The sequence below is a fragment of the Glycine soja genome, chromosome 7 (genome assembly GCF_004193775.1).
Source record: "Glycine soja cultivar W05 chromosome 7, ASM419377v2, whole genome shotgun sequence".
Classification (NCBI taxonomy): Eukaryota; Viridiplantae; Streptophyta; class Magnoliopsida; order Fabales; family Fabaceae; genus Glycine; species Glycine soja.
This window is the reverse complement of record NC_041008.1, coordinates 45,369,769-45,389,556: the sequence shown is the minus strand read 5'-3', so window position 1 is coordinate 45,389,556 and position 19,788 is coordinate 45,369,769. Positions and strand designations below refer to the sequence as shown.

Genomic DNA, 19,788 nt, shown 5'->3' with positions numbered 1-19,788 from the left:
AATCTCATGGTGGATGACTGAATAGGCGACCAATATATAGCTCTGTGAACACCTATGATACGAACATTATAATTATAAGTATTGGCAAACATAAAGTCGAGCTTTGAAGCAGCAAAATTATAATAATAAGTATTGAGAAATAGAAGGTTGAGCTTTAATGCAACAAGAGCAGAATCAACGTGAAGGGGGTGCATTGAAGTCTATGGATAGCATTTAAGGAGCAAACAGGAAAAAGATCCTCTGCAGTTTTGAAATCTCAGCTGTTAGTTATTTTAATATTTGATAAATTTAATGTATAAAATATAAAAAAAAATATGCATGAATGGTTAGATCTGTAAGCTGCACATTCCAGTTTTATTTAACCGGAGAGGATCGAGTTCGGAGTATGAACACAAAGTCTCTGTGTGCGTGTGTGTGGCAGCTAGTTCAAAATGAGATATTGCAAAGTGGGGATTAGATATGAGAGAAAACCATGACTTATACACATTTAAAACTAAGATTTCAATGTGTGTGTAAGTCATGGCTTTCTCTCATATCTGATCCTGTTGCAGATGCACCACAATCTTTTGCGTTCTGTTTTTTCCTATGTGACTGAATCTCTTCATTTTTAAGGCACTAACTAACTTGTACTTGTTATATAGCAATAACTCAGATTCACACAGAGGAGATATAGGAGACTCAAACTCACGATTGACCAAGCAAAAGCTAAGGAATAGGTCTTAAGGCAATAAGAGAAGGCCTTCGAGTTGGCCCAACACAAAACAGCAAGCTTTACACTCTCCCCAATTGCTAACCTACTCCCATTTTACTTTTTTATATACATTTATCTAGATAATCTTTTTTTTTTCCTTTTCAAAGATTAATCCTACCGCATTTCACTTTACTCCCCCTTTGGTTTCTCCACACTAGTTGAAAATATTTTGTTTATCCATTTTCATTTGTGCGGCTCGTTTGCGGAAAATGTGCTGATCCTTTGATTGTTCTAGCCTGTTGTGTGTGAAAATAATAAGAAATTTGCAGAAATAGAAGCATAAAATCTAGACATACAAACTTGTTGTTCTAGCCTTTGACTGTATTTGTTGCAGCCTGTTATGTTTTAAATTTGAGACTTTAGTTAGATTTGACACTTTTGTATGTCTCAAGGTTGGTACATGCCTACATGGTGATGATTGGATGAACCAATACAGAGTATCACAATAAACATTGCAAAAAATGAAAAAGCAACTGATTGACAATTATGCTAATCCATTGCTGGTTCTATACAGGATTACACACTCTTAGCATTATAGGAATTAGCAGATCATAGTAGATATGTTACAATTTCTGTTCTAGGTTATGGCTTTTAATGATCTTCATTGCAGGGATGTTCTTCGATAGGGGGAAAGAACACTGTTTCCAGCAAAACTAACACAAAAGGACACGCTGTTCGGCTGGTGCAACTGTGCACAGAAGAACATTTTCCCTGGAAACATTAGTTAGTGCCTTCAAATACGGATTCTCTTTTCTATTGATATAAATCTTGCCCAAAATTGTTTCCTGATTCTTCCGAATTTCCTTTATATATTTGTTTAACTGTAAAATGGTGACGACAACTTCAACATAGTAATTTGCTTATATTATGCTTATGCTAATTGCTAAGGGAAAAGAGGCAAGCAGTACCTCTCTATATTGTATTTTTTTAATTAAAAAAAAAAAACAGATGGAGGTTAAATGAGAGTGCGTGGCTATTTTTTTTGTAAAAAAAGAAGTTAGTGGGTATTTTTTCTATGCACTTTAAACTATGTTAGTTAAAAGATTTTTTTATACATTAATGTAAGTTAAACGATAAAATATTTCAAAAAATATGGAGATGAAAAGAGGGTATTACTATTATAATAGTTATTTATATTGGGAAAAGGAGGAAAAGTGAATATTGCCTCTATAAATTTGTTAAAAAATGGAGCTTAAACGAGACTGTAGTTAGTGGGGTAATTTTTTTATATATATACAGTTAAAAAATAATAGTAATGTAGTTTTATAATGTTAGTTAAAGGACAAAATAATCCCAAAATATGGAGAGAAAAAGTGAGACAGTGAGCATTGCCACTAGTGGAAAACATACACTGCTAAATTTGGTTTTTAATATTTTTTTATCTTTTAAGAATTTAATATGATTAACTTGATGAGACTTTCAAAAACCACAATGGATAAAGAAGTTTAATGAAAAGTGAAGAACAAAACAGTATTTTCTTTATATATATATATATATAATTATATTGACCTCTGCAATGTTTAGTAGAATTGTAGATGCTCATTGAGTTAACTTCGTAACTGATAAGAGTAAATAATTATTTCAATCTCTCTCTTGGTTACGGGGAGGGCCTAACAGTCCAAAGAAAGTAAATACTGCCAATTTAATCTTTAAAACAAATAAATTTTTGAAAGTGTAATTGATCAATCACATTAGTCCAAAATATTTTAAAATGTGATTTGAGTAATAATATTAATATATATATAGGGATCAAAACGGCATTAAATTAAATAGTTAAGTTAAAAATTTAGATGAACTTCTTAAAAAAAATAGATGAAACAGATAAAAAAAATTAATAATTTATTTGAAATTGTGTAGTTTAACGCACTGAAATGACAAAGTCTTAAACTCTTAAGGACCTAAATAAATATTTTTCAGGATAATGTATGAAGGCACGTGCGCAAATGCAATATAGGAAGGCTTACAATCCAAAAGATTTAGTGCAATGGTGTAAATGTTTTATTTATATTTACATGAGTAGAAACAATTTATTCAGCAAAGAGAGTATTTAAATGTTATTCTTTTGAACCAACTATAAACACGTTCAACAGTGAGATTAGTCTGTAAGCTATGAGTTGGAGGACATTATTCTTTAAATAGGAAAAAATGTAAAAATATATATATATAAGAAGGCCTACGAGATGGCCCAACAAAAATACAGCAAGTTCAGGCCCAAATATGGCCCAACAAGAGGTTATGAAGCTCCTAAACCCTAAATATACAGAGTCGTGAGTCTACTTATTTGCGTGTTTTCATCGTTGTCGTTCAGTTCTGAACGGAAAAGCACCGTCGCACCTTCCCTGAGGCTTCTCTTGTCTGTCGGTAAGATTAACACTATTCTCTCTCTCTTCATAAAGTGGTTCCATTCGGATTGTGTGATTTGGTTTACGCCGCTATAATTATAATAAATTGTTTGATTCTAATTGAAATTTGCGTCTCAGCGAGTGACCATGGTGAGGGTTAGTGTGCTGAACGATGCTCTGAAGAGCATGTACAATGCTGAGAAAAGGGGAAAGCGCCAAGTCATGATTCGGCCATCCTCCAAAGTCATTATCAAATTCCTTTTGGTGATGCAGAAGCACGGTATATCTCTCAGTAATCAAAGTTTTTATTTTTATTTTCTGTTTAATTATTATAGTTTGTGTATTGAAATTGTTGTTGTGTTCGGGTGATTTTTTGTTTAGGATACATTGGAGAGTTTGAGTATGTTGATGACCACAGGGCTGGTAAAATCGTGGTTGAATTGAACGGTAGACTGAACAAGTGTGGGGTTATTAGTCCCCGTTTTGATGTCGGCGTCAAAGAGATTGAAGGTTGGACTGCTAGGCTTCTCCCCTCAAGACAGGTCAGTTAAAGTTATTTTTTTCATACCCTTTTGTGTGCTGTGTTCAAATGCATGTTTCTATGAACTTTATACACACCATGAGGTGAGGTCTTACATTTGTATAGTGCCATGGAATAAGAGCTTATCTGTGTTACCATTTTGTTAAGATCAGAACTATGGTCCTTCATATAAAAGGGTTTGATTCTTCCTTGTGATGATTGTTTTACTTCTATGTTGTGAAATTTTTATGCAAGGATTGAGTTAGATTGGTCAAGTCTGATTGCTTATATACTAAGGTCGATTTATTTGTAGCGGTGCCGTGACTTTAACTCGCTCAATATCATCAGATTAACCATTGAACTATACTGATTGGTTACTCTGTTATGTTGAATACAAATGGTTCCTCCACTTATCCCTTACCTTTTGATTTATACTAATTTTGCAGTTTGGGTATATTGTATTGACTACCTCTGCCGGCATCATGGATCACGAAGAAGCTAGGAGAAAAAATGTTGGTGGTAAGGTACTGGGTTTCTTCTACTAGAGTTTAATTTCGATTAAGAGGATGTCAGGAATTTCAATTGAGATTCATGGATTGTAATGGAGGATATGCTAGGCCCCTAGTAATATCAAGCATAGCAGGAGCTGTTTTGTGATGTTCCTTATTTTGTTTGCAAAACCAAGTTGGTAACTATAACTTTTATTTTCTTTTATCATTATTTTTCTTTATACCAAAATGTACTGGCCAAGTTGTTTTAAACAGTGAGAACTTTGATTAGAAAGTGGGAGCATGGCGATGTTTGAGTTGGTGTGGGCGAGTCATGATATTTCATTGAATAGATTGAATTCTCATGTTCAAAAACCACTATTAAATTATGCTGATTCGAATTTGATATTAAAAGGAAATTTTCAAGCTATTTCCATTCTTTGGAGCAGTCTCTGAAGTTCTATGAACCCCTTTTTTAGATAATTAAATACTGTGAAGTTTGAATTTCTAAACGACAAGCACTTAACTATCAAATAGACCCTCCAGGAAGGCATTCACGTTTCACATCAATTAGTAGTATGTGTAAACTATAGAGTGCTATATAATCAATTACTGCTTAGCCTAATCAGAAAAGTGATTTCTAGCCATAAGAATGTACATCTTTTAAAGGGGTGTGGACGAACAGCGTTTTTGGATACACTTTCTGTGACGATTGAGATGATTTTTTCCGTCTCATTAAAAGCTACCAGTTCTGGTCTATTTTGCGTATTTTATTTTTCATTCCTTACACGGCATGCTGTAGCAGTATGGTCAATTGTCCAATTAAACCGAGTCCTACTTAACAAAGGTCTTTAATAAAAAAAATATAAAAGCTTTTGATAGATTATTTTTATAATGAATTTTGATAGATTTTATGTAATATTTTAGTATGATGTATAGATATTCCATTCATCTTCACTCAAACTTTTGAGACTTTTTTAGACATTTACTTTCCTATCTGTTATCAAACTTTTATTTGATCTTTGCAAAGTATCTTTGAAGTATGATGCTCCAAACTAAGACTAATTTTGTAATTGATCAAAAGTATTGAAGATTGTAAAGATGCTTTAGAATCCTATTAAAAAGTCATAAGTGTGGTTAAAAAAAATCATATTCATAAAATGTATTTGACTATTTGTAGTTCTTGTATTAGAGACGAGAAAAATTAAATCTGTCTTTTTTGGTACATATCTTTGTTTTTATTTGGTTTGAAATTTTGATATAGTCATTCATTAAATCCAAAATCATAACTCAATATGGGATAAGATTGGTTCTATCGATATATATTGAAGTTTCTGATATTCAATTACATTAAACCATTGAATTTTTATAAAATTAAAAGCATAAGAGAAGAAAAGAGAATATCCAAATAAAAATGAATATGGGAAGAGTAGAGCTGTACAGGTCTAAAAAAGTAGGTAGACTCATACAATCATACGTTAGTAGGGGATATTATTTACAAAATTATTACTTATTAAATAAAAATTATTATTACACAATCATAAATATATATATATATATATATATATATATATATATATATATATATATATATATATATATATATATATAATATTTTATAATAATATCGAATGAGGTTGGGAAACATAATGCCTGAATTTGTCCTCCAATTATGAGGGGTTTAATTTCTAACTAGCAGCAACACTTGTGGGTTACACAATCTGAACCTTTTCTTGTAAGACATATTCTTAAATAATGAATATTCAAAGAAGAGTGTTATGATTGATTAATTTATGATTGCTCATATTTATTTCATTATCTTTTTGTTTATTTTTTAAAAATTATTATAGTCAAGGATTATGTACCTTTAGCTTTTTTTTATAAGAACAAGTTATTATAAATTTTATACTATCATTTATTTTTTATAAAATTGATCAGATATAATAATAATAAATAAAAAATAAAGAAATTCTAACTTATGTAAAAACAAGATGATAAAAGTATAAGATCTTACCTAATGGGTGGAAGGAGAGAAAAATATACAGTAAAATCTTATATATAAAAGATTAAAAAAAAATATTAGTAAAAACTGGAGTTTTAAGAAAACTAATCAGTTACTTGTTCGAATAGTTGCGCTCGTCTTTATACATGTTTTAAAATGAATTTATGTATATAATTATTTATTTAAAATTAAATAAAGAACATATGAAAAACTAAACATTAAAGCAGTATAATTTACTTATATTTACAAACATCAGAGTTAATCTCATTGTCCCCGTGATTTTGATAACTTTTTTTTGTATTTATATTTAAATATAAAATAATGTGAAACTGAATGAAATTAAATTTTAAAGTAAACATTTTAAATTACAAATGATTATATGATTTAAAACTATCTCAATTTTAAATTTGGACAAAAATATTATAAATTTATTTCTATAACTTTTATTGAATAAATTATTTTTTATGCATTTTTTATTTTAAATTAATTCAAATATTTAAAAATTGAAGATTAAAATCACGTTTTATTAACTAAATTTTTTTGACATGTCATATAATAATAAATTAATAAGAAAAAGAAAGAAGAAAATAAATTTAAAAAATGAAAGGTAGAGAGAGAAAAAAAAGTGGGAGATTATTCCAAAGATTGACACGTGCAAAAATAGGTGAAAAAGTAAAATTGGGAGTAGATTTTTAATTAAGGATCCACTAGATTAATTTTCTTATCATACTGTAATAGATTGCAATAGAAGCTAAGCATCTCAAAAAATGGTGGGATAGAATTAATTGAGTTTGAAATAAAAAAAAAAGTGAGAAATTCTGGTTTAAAAATTAAAATTGGGTCCTGCTTTATGATTAGCAGGGTACTAAAACTTTTATTCTCATTTTTCTCTCTTGTCTTTTATTTTTATTTAAAAAAATATAGAAAGACACTATTCATGCACCTTTTGTTCTCCTAGTCATTATGAATATAATATAATATCATTTACAAAATTATCATACACTAAATCCAAAAAAAAATATTATTAACGCAGAGTTATTAGAAAATAGAATACTGAATGAGGCTGGGACACACAGGGTGCGATTTTGTCCTGAATATATATGGAATTTAAATTCAGACAGGAAGGAACAGATTATGCACCCTGACCTGAGCGTGAGCATCTCGTATCTCATATGTTGAGGTTGCCGGTGAAGTCTACTCTCCGTTTTAAGACTGTGTAAGTCATGGCTTTCTCGCATCTCTGATCCACACCTTGCAATTTCACATTTTGACCTGCAGAACGCACGGACTTTAGACTCTTCTATTCCTGAAATCCTATCCATAGACATCAATGCATCATTTTATGATTATTCTTTCTGCTCCCAGAACCTTTTGGTGACCGATTTGTAGGTTCCTGCAGGGTTTTTTTTTTTACTTTTGGACTGCAATCAAAGTTCTTGCATCTTCAATCCATTTACAGGTGTTCACCCAGATGAGCATGTGATCCATGTGGAGTATTATTTCTCACTCAGAGGCAATGCGTGGAAAGAAATTGAACCTCCCTATTTGTCTTACGAGGGCTGCTCTGATCGTTTTGTTTCGGATTTCGGCTTGTTTTTCAACGGTGTCATTCATTGGTTGGCTTCTCGTCAAGATGTATTAAAACATGTTATTGTTGCCTTTGATTTAACCGAAAGGGATTTCTCAGACATATCTCTTCCCGTTAATTTTGTGTATGCCAGCTTTAAACTTTGTTTTGTGAGGAAGACCATTGCTGTGCCTCTTGATAAGAAGAGATGGCCGACCTACAAATAGATCTCGTCGCTAACGTTAATTTTAACGTAAATTATAATTAAATATTAAAAAATTAAATTCAAATCATTTATTTTATAATTAATATAAAAAATTTCTTCAATTAAATATTTAAATTTATTTATTTATTTGTGTTTTATTTGATTGGATTCACAAGAATTGAGTAATTAGTTTTTCAATAGAAGGAAATGTTAAGCTTTTTGATTTCTTATATTTTGTTAGCCTGTTCCAATTTGATTTGGTAGTTTGACGGGAATTTTTTTGTTTTTGTATTTTTGGATCCAATTTTTTCCATTATGTTTGTATCTCTAATAGTGTGAAAAGAAAATTTAACTTTAGAAAATTGTTTAAGAATAGTGAGATTGAGTTTTTAGATCATTTGCCTTGAGATTAGTCTCTTCTATTTTTTTATGGAGGCAAAGGATATAATTCAACAGTAAATTGTCATCAAAAAAATATTAAATTGTTTGTCTTTTTGACTACTTAAACATGGATTAATTCATAAATAATTGGATTTTGATTATTAAAGAATCGAAACTTTACAAATAAAGTTTGAGAATTGACATTCCATTATTATTATTTTATATGTATATGGTTATAATTATTTACATTCTCAATGTGCGTATAATATAACACAAAAAAGACTATTAACTTATATATATCACCTTGGGAGACTCAAGTATGGTATAGATCATCTCGAAAAGATTTGCATAAAATATTTGTCGTAAGAAAAAATCTTAATTCTTTCAATTTTTTGGGTTTAATTTGAAAAAGTTCAGATTTTCAAGAAAAGAAATTATATATCTAAAAAGTAACTCTCCATATCGGATGATTTTATGTTATTAGTACAACATTTTAACCAACTGAATTAATAAGTCAATTATATTATAAAATAATTAATATTTTTATATATAACACTAAAATTTTTAATATATATTTAATATACTTGTAAATTTATATAATAAATTTTGTGACAATTAAATTTTATTTAATAATTAATTTATATACATACATAAATTGTAAATAAAAATTATAGATCTAATAAAAAATTATATATGTAAAAAAATACATTATTAACATAAATTTATTAATGTATTTTTTTGAATTTATTATAATTAATTTTAATCTAATAATATATTTTTTATATATATAAATTTTAAATAAAAATAATAGATTTTATAAAATTCGTAAGTCGCATAGAGATTGAGAGCTATGGATTGATAATTCGTAACAATTTTACATAATGACAAAATCAGAATTATACATTTTATGTTATATGTACCAGTAATTTAGATGGTGCATAAACCCTCTCCTAAGTCTGCGGTTTATGGTGGCATGAAGTAGTGACTTGTTGGTGCTTGTATGACGTCTGATTGTGCTAGGTCTGGCATAAGTCAAATTCATAATAGTAGTTCCCCCAGTCGGTAACTTGTGGTGACATGAGATTCTGACTTGCTGATGCTTATATGACTTTGAGTTAAATCTAGAACACATTTTTAATATAAAATTCATGTCTAATTTAATTTAGGCATACATCTTTTTATTAAGTTCAACACTTCAAAACCAATTTATCCAATTTTAAAGTAAAATGTGATAAAAAAAAATATATAAAAGCAGGTCATGCAGAAGAAACAAAACTGTCTGCCTGTCTATTTGAAAGAAAAAATTGGAAAGCGTCACATGAGAACCTGTCTATTTGAAAATGTGAAGCCTTTTCTACCCACAGCTCACATCTACAACGACTATGCTGGAAAGGAACATTTGGGCCTCTTTGTATGTTTCTAGTTTAGCTTTTTCAAAAGAACAAATACATGAAACAAAATATTGAGGTTTCAACTTTGAACACATTATTTTCTCCTTTTTTGTTTATCTTGTGGCCTCGATTAAAAGTTGGACATATATAAATATAATTTTTTCAAGGTGAATGATGTGATAATTGAAAAGATTTACATCAATGAACCATGAATAATCACATAAAAAAATTTAACAACACACTTTAATAAAAAAATCTTAAGATTCAGATTTATAAATCTTCTCCTCACTTATATATCTAACTTTTTCACGATATGGAATTTCACCTCACACTTTTACTTCAAGACATAGAATATAAATCATGAATATTCACCCAATTCACTGAAAAAAGATCAGAAAGGTTTTGGATGTCGAGCACCAGCATAATTTGAACCTAGCTTGCTTATATGGCGTAACTTCAAGAATGCTGCTATGATTTGCTCGATTTATTTGGTTCGGGAGATTTTATATATAATTCTGTAAGAAAATTCAAATAGTATATAAGATTTCTGTGTTGGGTTACAATGTTTTTGCCTTATTCTAGTATTTTCATAATACAAATAAGAGGCAGGCACATAGTATTATGAAAATACAATTGATGACTGACGGTGCAACAGTGTGGCTTATAGGATAATTATGACGTGTTAGTGTTTTGAAAGATTAACAATGCATGAAATAATTAAGATAAAAGAATAATTAAACGCATAATACATCAACAACAAATAAATGAAAAAATCTTGGAACAATCTCACCTTCGTGATAAACATATATAATCAGTTAAGTTACAAGAGAAATTATTAAAGTTTAAGAAATTATATTTATAAGAGAAATAATATAAAAAATATCAACAACTAAATAATAATAATAGTAGCTTGGAAAAGTTACATCTTCATAATAAAAAAAATTATAATTGGAAATTGTAAATTAAATAATATATCAAATTTAATATAATTAACTTAAAGTTTACGATATTTTTTTATTAAATCAAATAATTTTAATTTAAAAATCGGTTCAGATAGATAAAAAGTGTGTTCGAACTCGAAGTAAGGCGGTAGGAACACGCACAGTAGTGCATTGCGACGCTCACGTGCCTACGTCATGTGGTGGGCCCGCTTTTATTTTCTCGCTAGCTACATTCTCTCTGTCAACCGTCAGAAAGCGTGTGCAATATCATTTTCAGTAATAATAACATTACTATTTTATCTTTCAAATAATAGAAGAAGAATAGTGTACAGACTGTATACAATAGGGCATCTCATATTATGAGCAAGTGTGGCTAATTTTTGTACTAACGATTAGATTGATAATTGGTATAAAAAGTTGAAGTTTGTGGGAATAATTTGGAGTCTAGTAGGATAATAAAGATTTTAATTATGATTGTTATAAAAAATATTATTATTTACTCTTGTTTTATAATAATCATTGTTTAAGAAAAAAAATGATATAATAATTATTATATTAGTTTTTTAATATAATATTAATTATTTTTATTGATATTCTTTATAATATTAATGATGAATAAAAAAAATTAATGATCATAAGATTAATTTTATAAAATCATTTTTCTCTTTCAATAATTGATAATTTTTCTTCATCTATGTAAAATAATCTATGATGATAATTATAATTGGATCAATGAAGTAACATTTTAAGAGAAGAAAAATAAAGATACGATAAAAAATATTATGTAAAAAATATTTTTCTTATCTTCATACATATAGTCAAAGAGACTAAAATAACTCTTACACTTCCTATTTTAGCAAATATATAGAAATTTAAAAATACAAATTAAAATTGAATTTTATAATAAATAAATATTTTAAAGTTTATAAATCACATTTACATTTTTAATAAACAATTTATATTGTGATGCAAAATGATTTTTTAATTATTTATTATTTCTTTAAATAAACAAAGATGAAGAAAACAAATTAAGAGATAAACAATCAAGAAAATGAAGTATATAGATAAAAATAAAAGAAGAATGATTTTTTTTTGTAATGCAAAAGAGAGGAAGAACGATTTGATATGATTAAAGGAAAAAAAATGTTTTTGATAGGAAACTATTAAATATTGTTTTACAAAATTTGATACTTATTTTCATTTATTTATTTTTGTTATAAACCGTAACCTAGTACGTGTTTTTTTTTTATCCTTTTTAATTTATCCACTTTCTCAATTTATTTTCGGATCACCTTCTCATCTGCATTCAATATTAATAATCATAAATGAGTCGGACATGTACAACTTTTTTGGTATTAGTCATGTACCAATTACTATCAGCTATGAATTCACCCAACTCTCTTCCACGCAACGCCTTATGCAAGAACAGGTTTCAATGTAAAGAAATTACGAACAAATTACGAAATTCAATCACAGTATTATTGAAAATTACTATATCCATTCTTATTCATAAAATTCAATTACTAATTTATTTCTTACTACAATTAATTAAGAATATTTTAATTTTAAATAATTAATATAAGTAACATTATGAATTAGATCTTATAAAAAATAAATACTACTTTTAATTTAAGTCTTATAAATCGCATAAGAAATCTTCACAAAAGAAAAATCTTTACAAATAAAATAGCAAACCAAATAATATTGAATAGCAGTGTAAAAGTCAATATGAATAATACTATTTTTTCTGATTTCTTATAATTCTTTTTACTGCACTAGTTCTCCTTCTCGTTTGCACAAAAACACAATTGAATGTTTTTAAAGTTTTTCAAATATTAAATGTGTTTACTTTTTATTTAATACTTTTCCATAAAATATTAAGAAGATTTGTAAGAAAATGCTAACATAACTTAAGTTAATATAAATTACTCTAAAAATGATTTTTGCAATATACTTCGGTGGAGATTAACGTAGTTATATATTAACTGTTTAAAATTGAGATTACTAGTTAACTTAGATTAGTCTTACGCTTGTTGATCCAAGTGTTTGGGGTGATATTATCAACATGTTTTAATATTTTTTTAAAAATAATTAACTTAAAAAAAAAAAATGGTAGAACGAGGAGAAAAGAAGGAGTGGCAAATATGTCCTTTTTGTAATACCTGTCATTTTAAATCAGAGTCATCTCGGAATTATAATAACTAAAATTATTTTCCAGTCTTGTTCCCTTTATTATGCGCGTCTCTGTTTCTGAGCTTAATACACCACACCACACCATTCTTCAACTTCAACTACATTACATGTTCTCTCTGTCTTTCCGATTCTCTTTCTGAGATCCAAAAGCCTTACTTTTTCTCCCTCTCAATTCTCCTTCTAATCTCTAGAATCCGCTTCTTCAATTCCCAGTTTTCTCCACACCAAAAAACGAATCTTATTCGGCTCTAAAATCCTCACCATCTCATTTTTTTTTCTCTGTCTCTGTTTTTTATTTTTTATTCGTTCCCTTTAGCCCTGTTAGTGATCATCGCCACAAGATTAGTTTTTCCGCTGATTCTCAGCTTAATTGATTAGAATAACTCGTTTTCCAGCGTGATCTGTAACTGGGGCATTTACAGCTACATTTTTGGTACTTCCGCCAAATTGTCTATGTTGTTCTTGTTTCCTCTTCCGAATTCTCCGTCTCTTATACAATACAGTGCTATGTAGTGTAGTTTACGTTCCTTTGTTACAATCGCGGGTGTTATTTTAGCCGCCAAAATTTACTGGGTCTGTCTTCTTATTGTTGAGCTCTGAAGGTCTTTATTTTCTTTTTTTACTCCTTAATTTATCCATTTTTCTTTTTTGCACTTCTTTTATTATTGCGGTTGAGGGGGTTGTTGGATCATTGACGAGTTTTATGCTTAAATTTCAAGATGCCGCATGATCAGAGAAAAAAGGTAAAGTTACTCGATCAACATATTTGCACACTTTTGTGTACATGTGTGTTTATGTAGCATAATTGTACTGCATTGTTGGCTGATATTGCTGGGGGTATTTTAGGTGGACATTGAAGACAGTGATTGCTCCTTGTTTTGTAATTTCTGCATCTATATATAGTATGGATAGGATTTGTACTCTTAGTATTGAGATTTTGTTCTTTCATGCCTTCTAGTATCGCGTGGGTCCCTGGCACTACATACAACAATAGTACCAACAAAGTCTTATCCCACTGTCGGCTACACGGGTCACACAATACCTTTGGACTCTGTTAAAAGCCAATCCCTGGCACTGCATACTTTTGTTTTTACATCTCTTTCTATTTTTACTTTATTGCACATAAGACAAGAAGTCCTGCAGAAAGTTTTTCATTTCTTGTTAGCGATTTTGGTTTCTACCCTATCTACTGAACGCAGACCATTGCAATGGATACTTTCAAAAACAAAAAATGTTTCACTGTTCATGTCAGTTTAAACATTACAACAACCAGGAAACTTTTTCATGAAACAGCATGGGGAATACTTCATTCATTATTATATAATAAATTAGAATCCTTACTCTTGTGAGTGATATAATCTCTTTAACTCTGTCTTTCTCCATCAATTACGTCATACATGGCGGCTTATTCACTGGAAATCACCGATCAATTCTTTTTTCTGCTTTAACTTTCCTTTTCTACCACCCTAGCCAGAGTTGTTATTTTTCAGTTTTGAAAAGTTTTATATTGCCTAACGAGGTCTAACACAACTCCCATCAGTTTTGAAAGGTTTTTGACCAATACCAATGACATTTTCTGAGCTGATCTCACCAAGTGATACAAGACTTTGTTCATGTTATTGTTGAAACTTTCCTTTTTAGGATAACACTCTCAGTTCACTTTTTCTTCCTCTTATGAGCCTTAAACATTTACGAAGAAATCATGTTGCTTAATTAATAATTCCCTGTCGATTCCTTATTATCTGTTTTCCCTGTTTATTTGGCTAATTAAACATCAAGTTTTCATCAACAAGATGCAGTGGATATTTTCAAGCGATAATAAATGTATATAATTTAAATTTAAATTTAAATTTAATTAAATTAGAATAAATTCTCTCAGCTTAATCTCTTACTTCACTCTCTTAAAATGTGACATCTTTTTCCTAACTTCTCTGACTCTCTCTCTCTCTCTGAATTTTTAAATTCAATTTTATTTGAATAAATTATGCATATCTAATTTATAATTTTAAATATTTTCCCTTTTAATTTAAGTTTTTAGGTAGCTTTATTCTTCTATGTGGATCGACACAAACCTTAGATGCTGAGATTGCAACTTGTGTATATGGAGCCTCATATATGTGTTGCAGCTCATTTAAATCATGACTTTGGCTTTGCTTGGTATATTACAAAGTCTAATTTGTTATGTTTATGCAGTCGTCTGTAGATATAGACTTCTTTACAGAATACGGCGAAGGGAGTAGATACAAAATAGAGGAAGTAATAGGTAAAGGAAGCTATGGTGTTGTTTGCTCTGCATATGATACACACACTGGAGAAAAGGTTGCAATAAAGAAAATCAATGACATATTTGAACATGTTTCTGATGCCACTCGCATTCTTCGTGAGATCAAGCTTCTTAGACTCTTACACCATCCTGATATTGTGGAGATCAAGCATATTTTGTTACCTCCTTCTAGAAGGGAATTCAAAGATATATATGTTGTTTTTGAGCTTATGGAATCTGATTTACATCAGGTCATCAAAGCAAATGATGATTTGACTCCAGAGCATTATCAGTTTTTTCTCTATCAGCTTCTTCGAGGCTTGAAGTATATACACACAGGTTATGATCTTTATATTTAGCTAGTTTTTATTTTTAGATTCCTAATGCAGCTTTTTCATAGTTAATGTTTTATTATAAAAGCTAATTATTGAATCACATGATCATTGTGGCTGATTTTAAACTTTTTAATGGGTTTGTAGCAAATGTATTTCACCGAGATCTAAAGCCAAAAAATATTTTAGCAAATGCTGACTGCAAACTGAAGATTTGTGACTTCGGTCTTGCCAGAGTGGCTTTCAATGATACGCCAACTGCTATATTTTGGACAGTAAGAATCTTTTGCCTCTGAAATACTCACCTTCAACATAGCTTTCCTCTTGTCATCATGCATTGTTTATGCCCACTTGTTTCCTTGCAGGATTACGTTGCAACAAGGTGGTATAGAGCTCCTGAATTGTGTGGATCCTTTTTCTCCAAGGTTCAATATCTGTTACCAATTTATCCTGGATGACTGCTCTGTTTATCTCATACTTAGCACAGCTTGCAATCTAAAAGTTTGGGCACATTGCTTTCCTCCTCCCCCCCCCCCCCCCCCCTTAAAGTTTTGTACTATCATCATCTGTAAAGTTGATGCTATGCTATAGATCTTGCTCCTACAAAATTCGCTTCAGGACTTTTTTTAAATTAAATTATCCATGCCTTTATTTTAACTTCTGTTAACAACTTATAACGTTAAACATACAAAACCTGTGTCGAGACTAGGAGTTATTTTATCCCTCTAACCATGCCTATTAATGGTTGCTAGTGTTTGTGAAATGAAGATGGATAATCAATGTTGTTATAATCTTTTGTCTTTCAGTATACCCCAGCTATAGACATATGGAGCATTGGCTGCATTTTCGCAGAACTTTTAACTGGAAAACCTCTTTTCCCAGGGAAGAATGTTGTCCATCAATTGGACCTCATGACTGATTTTCTTGGAACACCATCTCCTGAAGCCATTGCTAGGGTCTGTTGTTCATTTGCCAATCCTTCTAGCAAATTTGTGTCCTTTATTTTGTTACTTAATATAACCTTGGCAGTATATTAACAGGTACGGAATGAGAAAGCTCGGAGATACTTGTGTTGCATGCGTAAGAAGAAGCCAGTTCCTTTCTCCCAAAAGTTTCCTAATGTAGACCCCCTTGCTCTTCGTGTGTTAGAAAGAATGCTGGCATTTGAACCTAAGGATCGACCTACTGCTGAAGAGGTTGAATTTCCATCCATCTGCTGTTAACTATCCACACATCGCATTTAGCTTTAATGGGAATATTGTGCATGATATAATTAGGCTCTAGCATATCCATATTTTAAAGGCTTGGCCAAGGTTGAGAGAGAACCTTCTGCTCAGCCAGTTACCAAGATGGAATTTGAATTCGAGAGACGTAGGATAACAAAGGAAGATGTGCGAGAGCTTATATACCGAGAGATTCTGGAGTACCATCCAAAGATGTTAAAAGAACATCTAGAGGGAGAAGAGCCAACAGGATTCATGTATCCAAGGTACTATTGTCCAAACCTGAACCAAAGTTTCTGTTTCACTTCTCATTCTTTTGCATGTGTTTGAACACTTGATGGGATCTATAAATTCAACATTGTTTGATATTTCCCCTGATACTGTTATAAAATAATAACATTTGGTCAATATTTTTGTTCTACCCTTTAACTAATTTCATACATAGGTGTTTGGAAGATTTCTTCTTCTCCACTTCTGGTTTCTTCATTTTCCCTTTTTCTAATGAATTCCCTGTTTATCGTTGGAGAGAATTTGATTGTTACTTGTGAGCCATCCAACATCTTCTGATATAAGATTATGTTTTCTCCACCCAACATCAGCTTAAGTTGTTCTGCTCTAGATCCGCAAACATCTTAAGCATTTCCTTTTGATGCCTACTTTTTAATGTTGTTAATAAATACTTTTGAAAACTTTACCAGGACTTTGCATTTGTCGAAATACAAGTTTGACTGCAATTTCATGTTTTTATAAGCATATAAATTTGCTATCCTACTTTATATAGCAATCAGTTCAGCATTTGTTTTTTCTTTTTTTATCCTAACATATATTTCGAATAGTGCTGTGGACCACTTCAAGAAACAATTTGCATATCTTGAGGAGCATTATGGAAAAGCTGGAACTGTTACTCCACCCGAGAGGCAACACGCATCATTACCTAGGTATTCGAATTTTGTTAAATGTTTCTGGAAAATGTGGCTTTTTTCTTTAGCTATTGCTCTTTTATCTTGTCAGCACACCCATTCGTTCTCTTGAACTGCACCAACTGTGCTGATTTGAGAGTTGAGACTGTAAATGCAGGCCATGTGTGTTGTATTCTGATAACTCAAGACAAAATATGGCTGAGGTTGCAGATGATATCTCCAAGTGTATCATCAAAGAAGTTGAGAAGCCAGCCATGGACAGGACTGGTGGTATCCCAATGACCAGGCTTCCTTTACAAGCTCCTCAAAATATTCAAGGTGTGATGACTGATCGTAGTATGTATTTTGCTGCTTCTCCATTTCCTCCTTTCTTTCTTCTTTCCTGCTTCTCATATGTGCATGGAAGGCATTATCTTCTGGTTGTTACATTTGATTCATCATTCTTTGAAGTTTGAACCCTTTATAAATTAAAATATATTCCATAGACAGTTGGCAGAGATATTATAACTCAATAATATATAATATAATAGTACTAGTAATTTTGAACTGCAAGACCAGTCTCAGTGTGTGACATCGAAGTTGATGGTCAGGTATGGAATCTGTACCCATAAAATAAATTAAAATTTAATGGCCATTATTAATGTGCTTTATAAGAAGTATGTTTCTGGTTGTGTGAACTTGTTGCTTCTGTCACTTGATGGGAATTATGTGTGAATGGCTGAAAGCAGCAGGACTTGTATTAATGAAATAGAGCTGTGGATTTGTTATGATTCTTTTGATGATTTATTTTTTGGCATAATATTCTGTGTTAGGCACACTTGAACACATCCATGATTTGTTATACATGTGTTTGTGCATGTAACATTGTCTGTTGATTTTTTCATCAACTATTGAAATTAATTACTTTACCTCTAAAGTTAGTTACTCATTTTAGAGGAGCTGGATCCAGAGAATTGGATGTAGAATGGGTTATAGGAGATGGTGATATTACAGATTTTGGATTTCATAGAGAATGTCATGTTGCTATTCAGTTCTTGTCCTTTATACATTTGTTCTCCCTTACACTTGTGTACGTTCATCTTTGGATCTGAAATTTATTAATAGATGCTTCCATTGCGTGGATTTTAAGTTTGCTTCTTTCCGTTGTGGTTCAGTTGCTTCAGGTGTTGCTGCGCGGCCCGGAAAAGTTGTAGGTTCAATATTGCATTACAACAACTGTGGGGCAGCAGTTACAGCTGATGCTGAGCAGCGGAGGATGGGTAGAAATCCATCTGTTTCAGCCCAGTATGCTGCTCCAAGCAGTTCATATCCAAGACGAAACCCAAGCTGTAAAAGTGAGAGGGCAGAAGAAGTGATCGAAGGTGCTAATGGACTTCAGACTAAGCCTCAACACATAACACAAAAAGTTGCTGCTGCTGCTCTAGGGGGACCTGGTGGTAATTGGTATTGATTTTGGAAATGTTGAATTTGTGTCCTGCAACTGCTTTGTGTCAGCATATCAGGTTTCTTGGCCTACACGGAACGCAGATCAATCATCTGAATTGAATAAAGATATGAGAGGCCATAGCATCGACAATATCGAAGGATGAGAGAGCTAAAGGGATTAGAATACAAGGAAGTCTCTAGCTGATTTTTTATTAGATCTTGCAATTCGGTCCACCAATTTGAAGTTTGGAAGGTTCGACATGGTGCAATTATGATTTTCTTGCTGTCTAGTTCGTTAAAAACAGAGAATGAAAGATCTGAAAAGCATGAAATGAAGATGGCAGTGCAGCTGCTGCTACATATTTGTTCTATTCTCTTGCTGAATATAATTGCCTAGCCTTCTTATTTTGGGCACCATCCATAACAATGATATTGTAGTTTTATAACCTAGTGGCTTGTAGTCAAATAATCAGTTCTTTTTCTGTAACGTCTCTCTCTCTGAAGATTATTTAGAAACGGGATTTGGTCTTAAAAATAGTTAAGGAATCAATAAATAGAAAGTTTTTATTAGAAATTATGCTGTGAAGCATTGAAAATTGTGGGAGTATATTAATAATGTTTATAAATGTCTTTAGGATAATGGATAAGATTTACATCTTGTTTTAGTTGCTTCAGACTTACACACTTACGGAATCTCGTGTGAACAATCTACTGGCAATCATTAGGGATTTTGCTCTCATAATTTTTAGTTTCTTCCGGTCAGGTTGAGTCAGCTGGCTTTCTTCCAATCTTGATTCTTCACGCATGGTACCTTTTGTCAGCTGTACATGGCTTATTTGAATTC

The 19,788-nt window shown here is 30.9% G+C and overlaps 2 protein-coding genes across 5 annotated transcripts; both read left to right on the top strand.

The window, feature by feature from the left end:
* Positions 1 to 2,957: 2,957 nt before the first annotated feature.
* LOC114420120 (40S ribosomal protein S15a-1) lies at positions 2,958 to 4,476 on the top strand. The gene is made up of 4 exons (XM_028385985.1): positions 2,958 to 3,112; positions 3,232 to 3,373; positions 3,475 to 3,635; positions 4,060 to 4,476. Exons 2-4 carry the CDS (start codon positions 3,241 to 3,243, stop codon positions 4,156 to 4,158), a joined length of 393 nt encoding a protein of 130 aa, XP_028241786.1. The 5' UTR covers positions 2,958 to 3,112; positions 3,232 to 3,240; the 3' UTR covers positions 4,159 to 4,476.
* An 8,325-nt stretch (positions 4,477 to 12,801) lies between these two features.
* Positions 12,802 to 19,518, top strand: LOC114420119 (mitogen-activated protein kinase 16). 4 transcript variants are annotated; one of them, XM_028385980.1, is made up of 10 exons: positions 12,802 to 13,524; positions 14,975 to 15,383; positions 15,524 to 15,651; positions 15,742 to 15,801; positions 16,183 to 16,332; positions 16,417 to 16,572; positions 16,654 to 16,865; positions 17,436 to 17,537; positions 17,677 to 17,855; positions 18,674 to 19,518. In XM_028385980.1, the coding sequence occupies exons 1-10, from the start codon at positions 13,501 to 13,503 to the stop codon at positions 18,967 to 18,969; spliced, it is 1,716 nt and encodes a 571-aa protein (XP_028241781.1). In that variant the 5' UTR covers positions 12,802 to 13,500; the 3' UTR covers positions 18,970 to 19,518. The 4 variants fall into 4 exon arrangements, with proteins under 4 accessions (XP_028241781.1, XP_028241785.1, XP_028241784.1 ...); XM_028385981.1 differs by having other exon boundaries at positions 12,803 to 13,524; positions 17,677 to 17,837; XM_028385984.1 differs by lacking the exon at positions 18,674 to 19,518 and having other exon boundaries at positions 17,730 to 17,837.
* Positions 19,519 to 19,788: the final 270 nt, after the last annotated feature.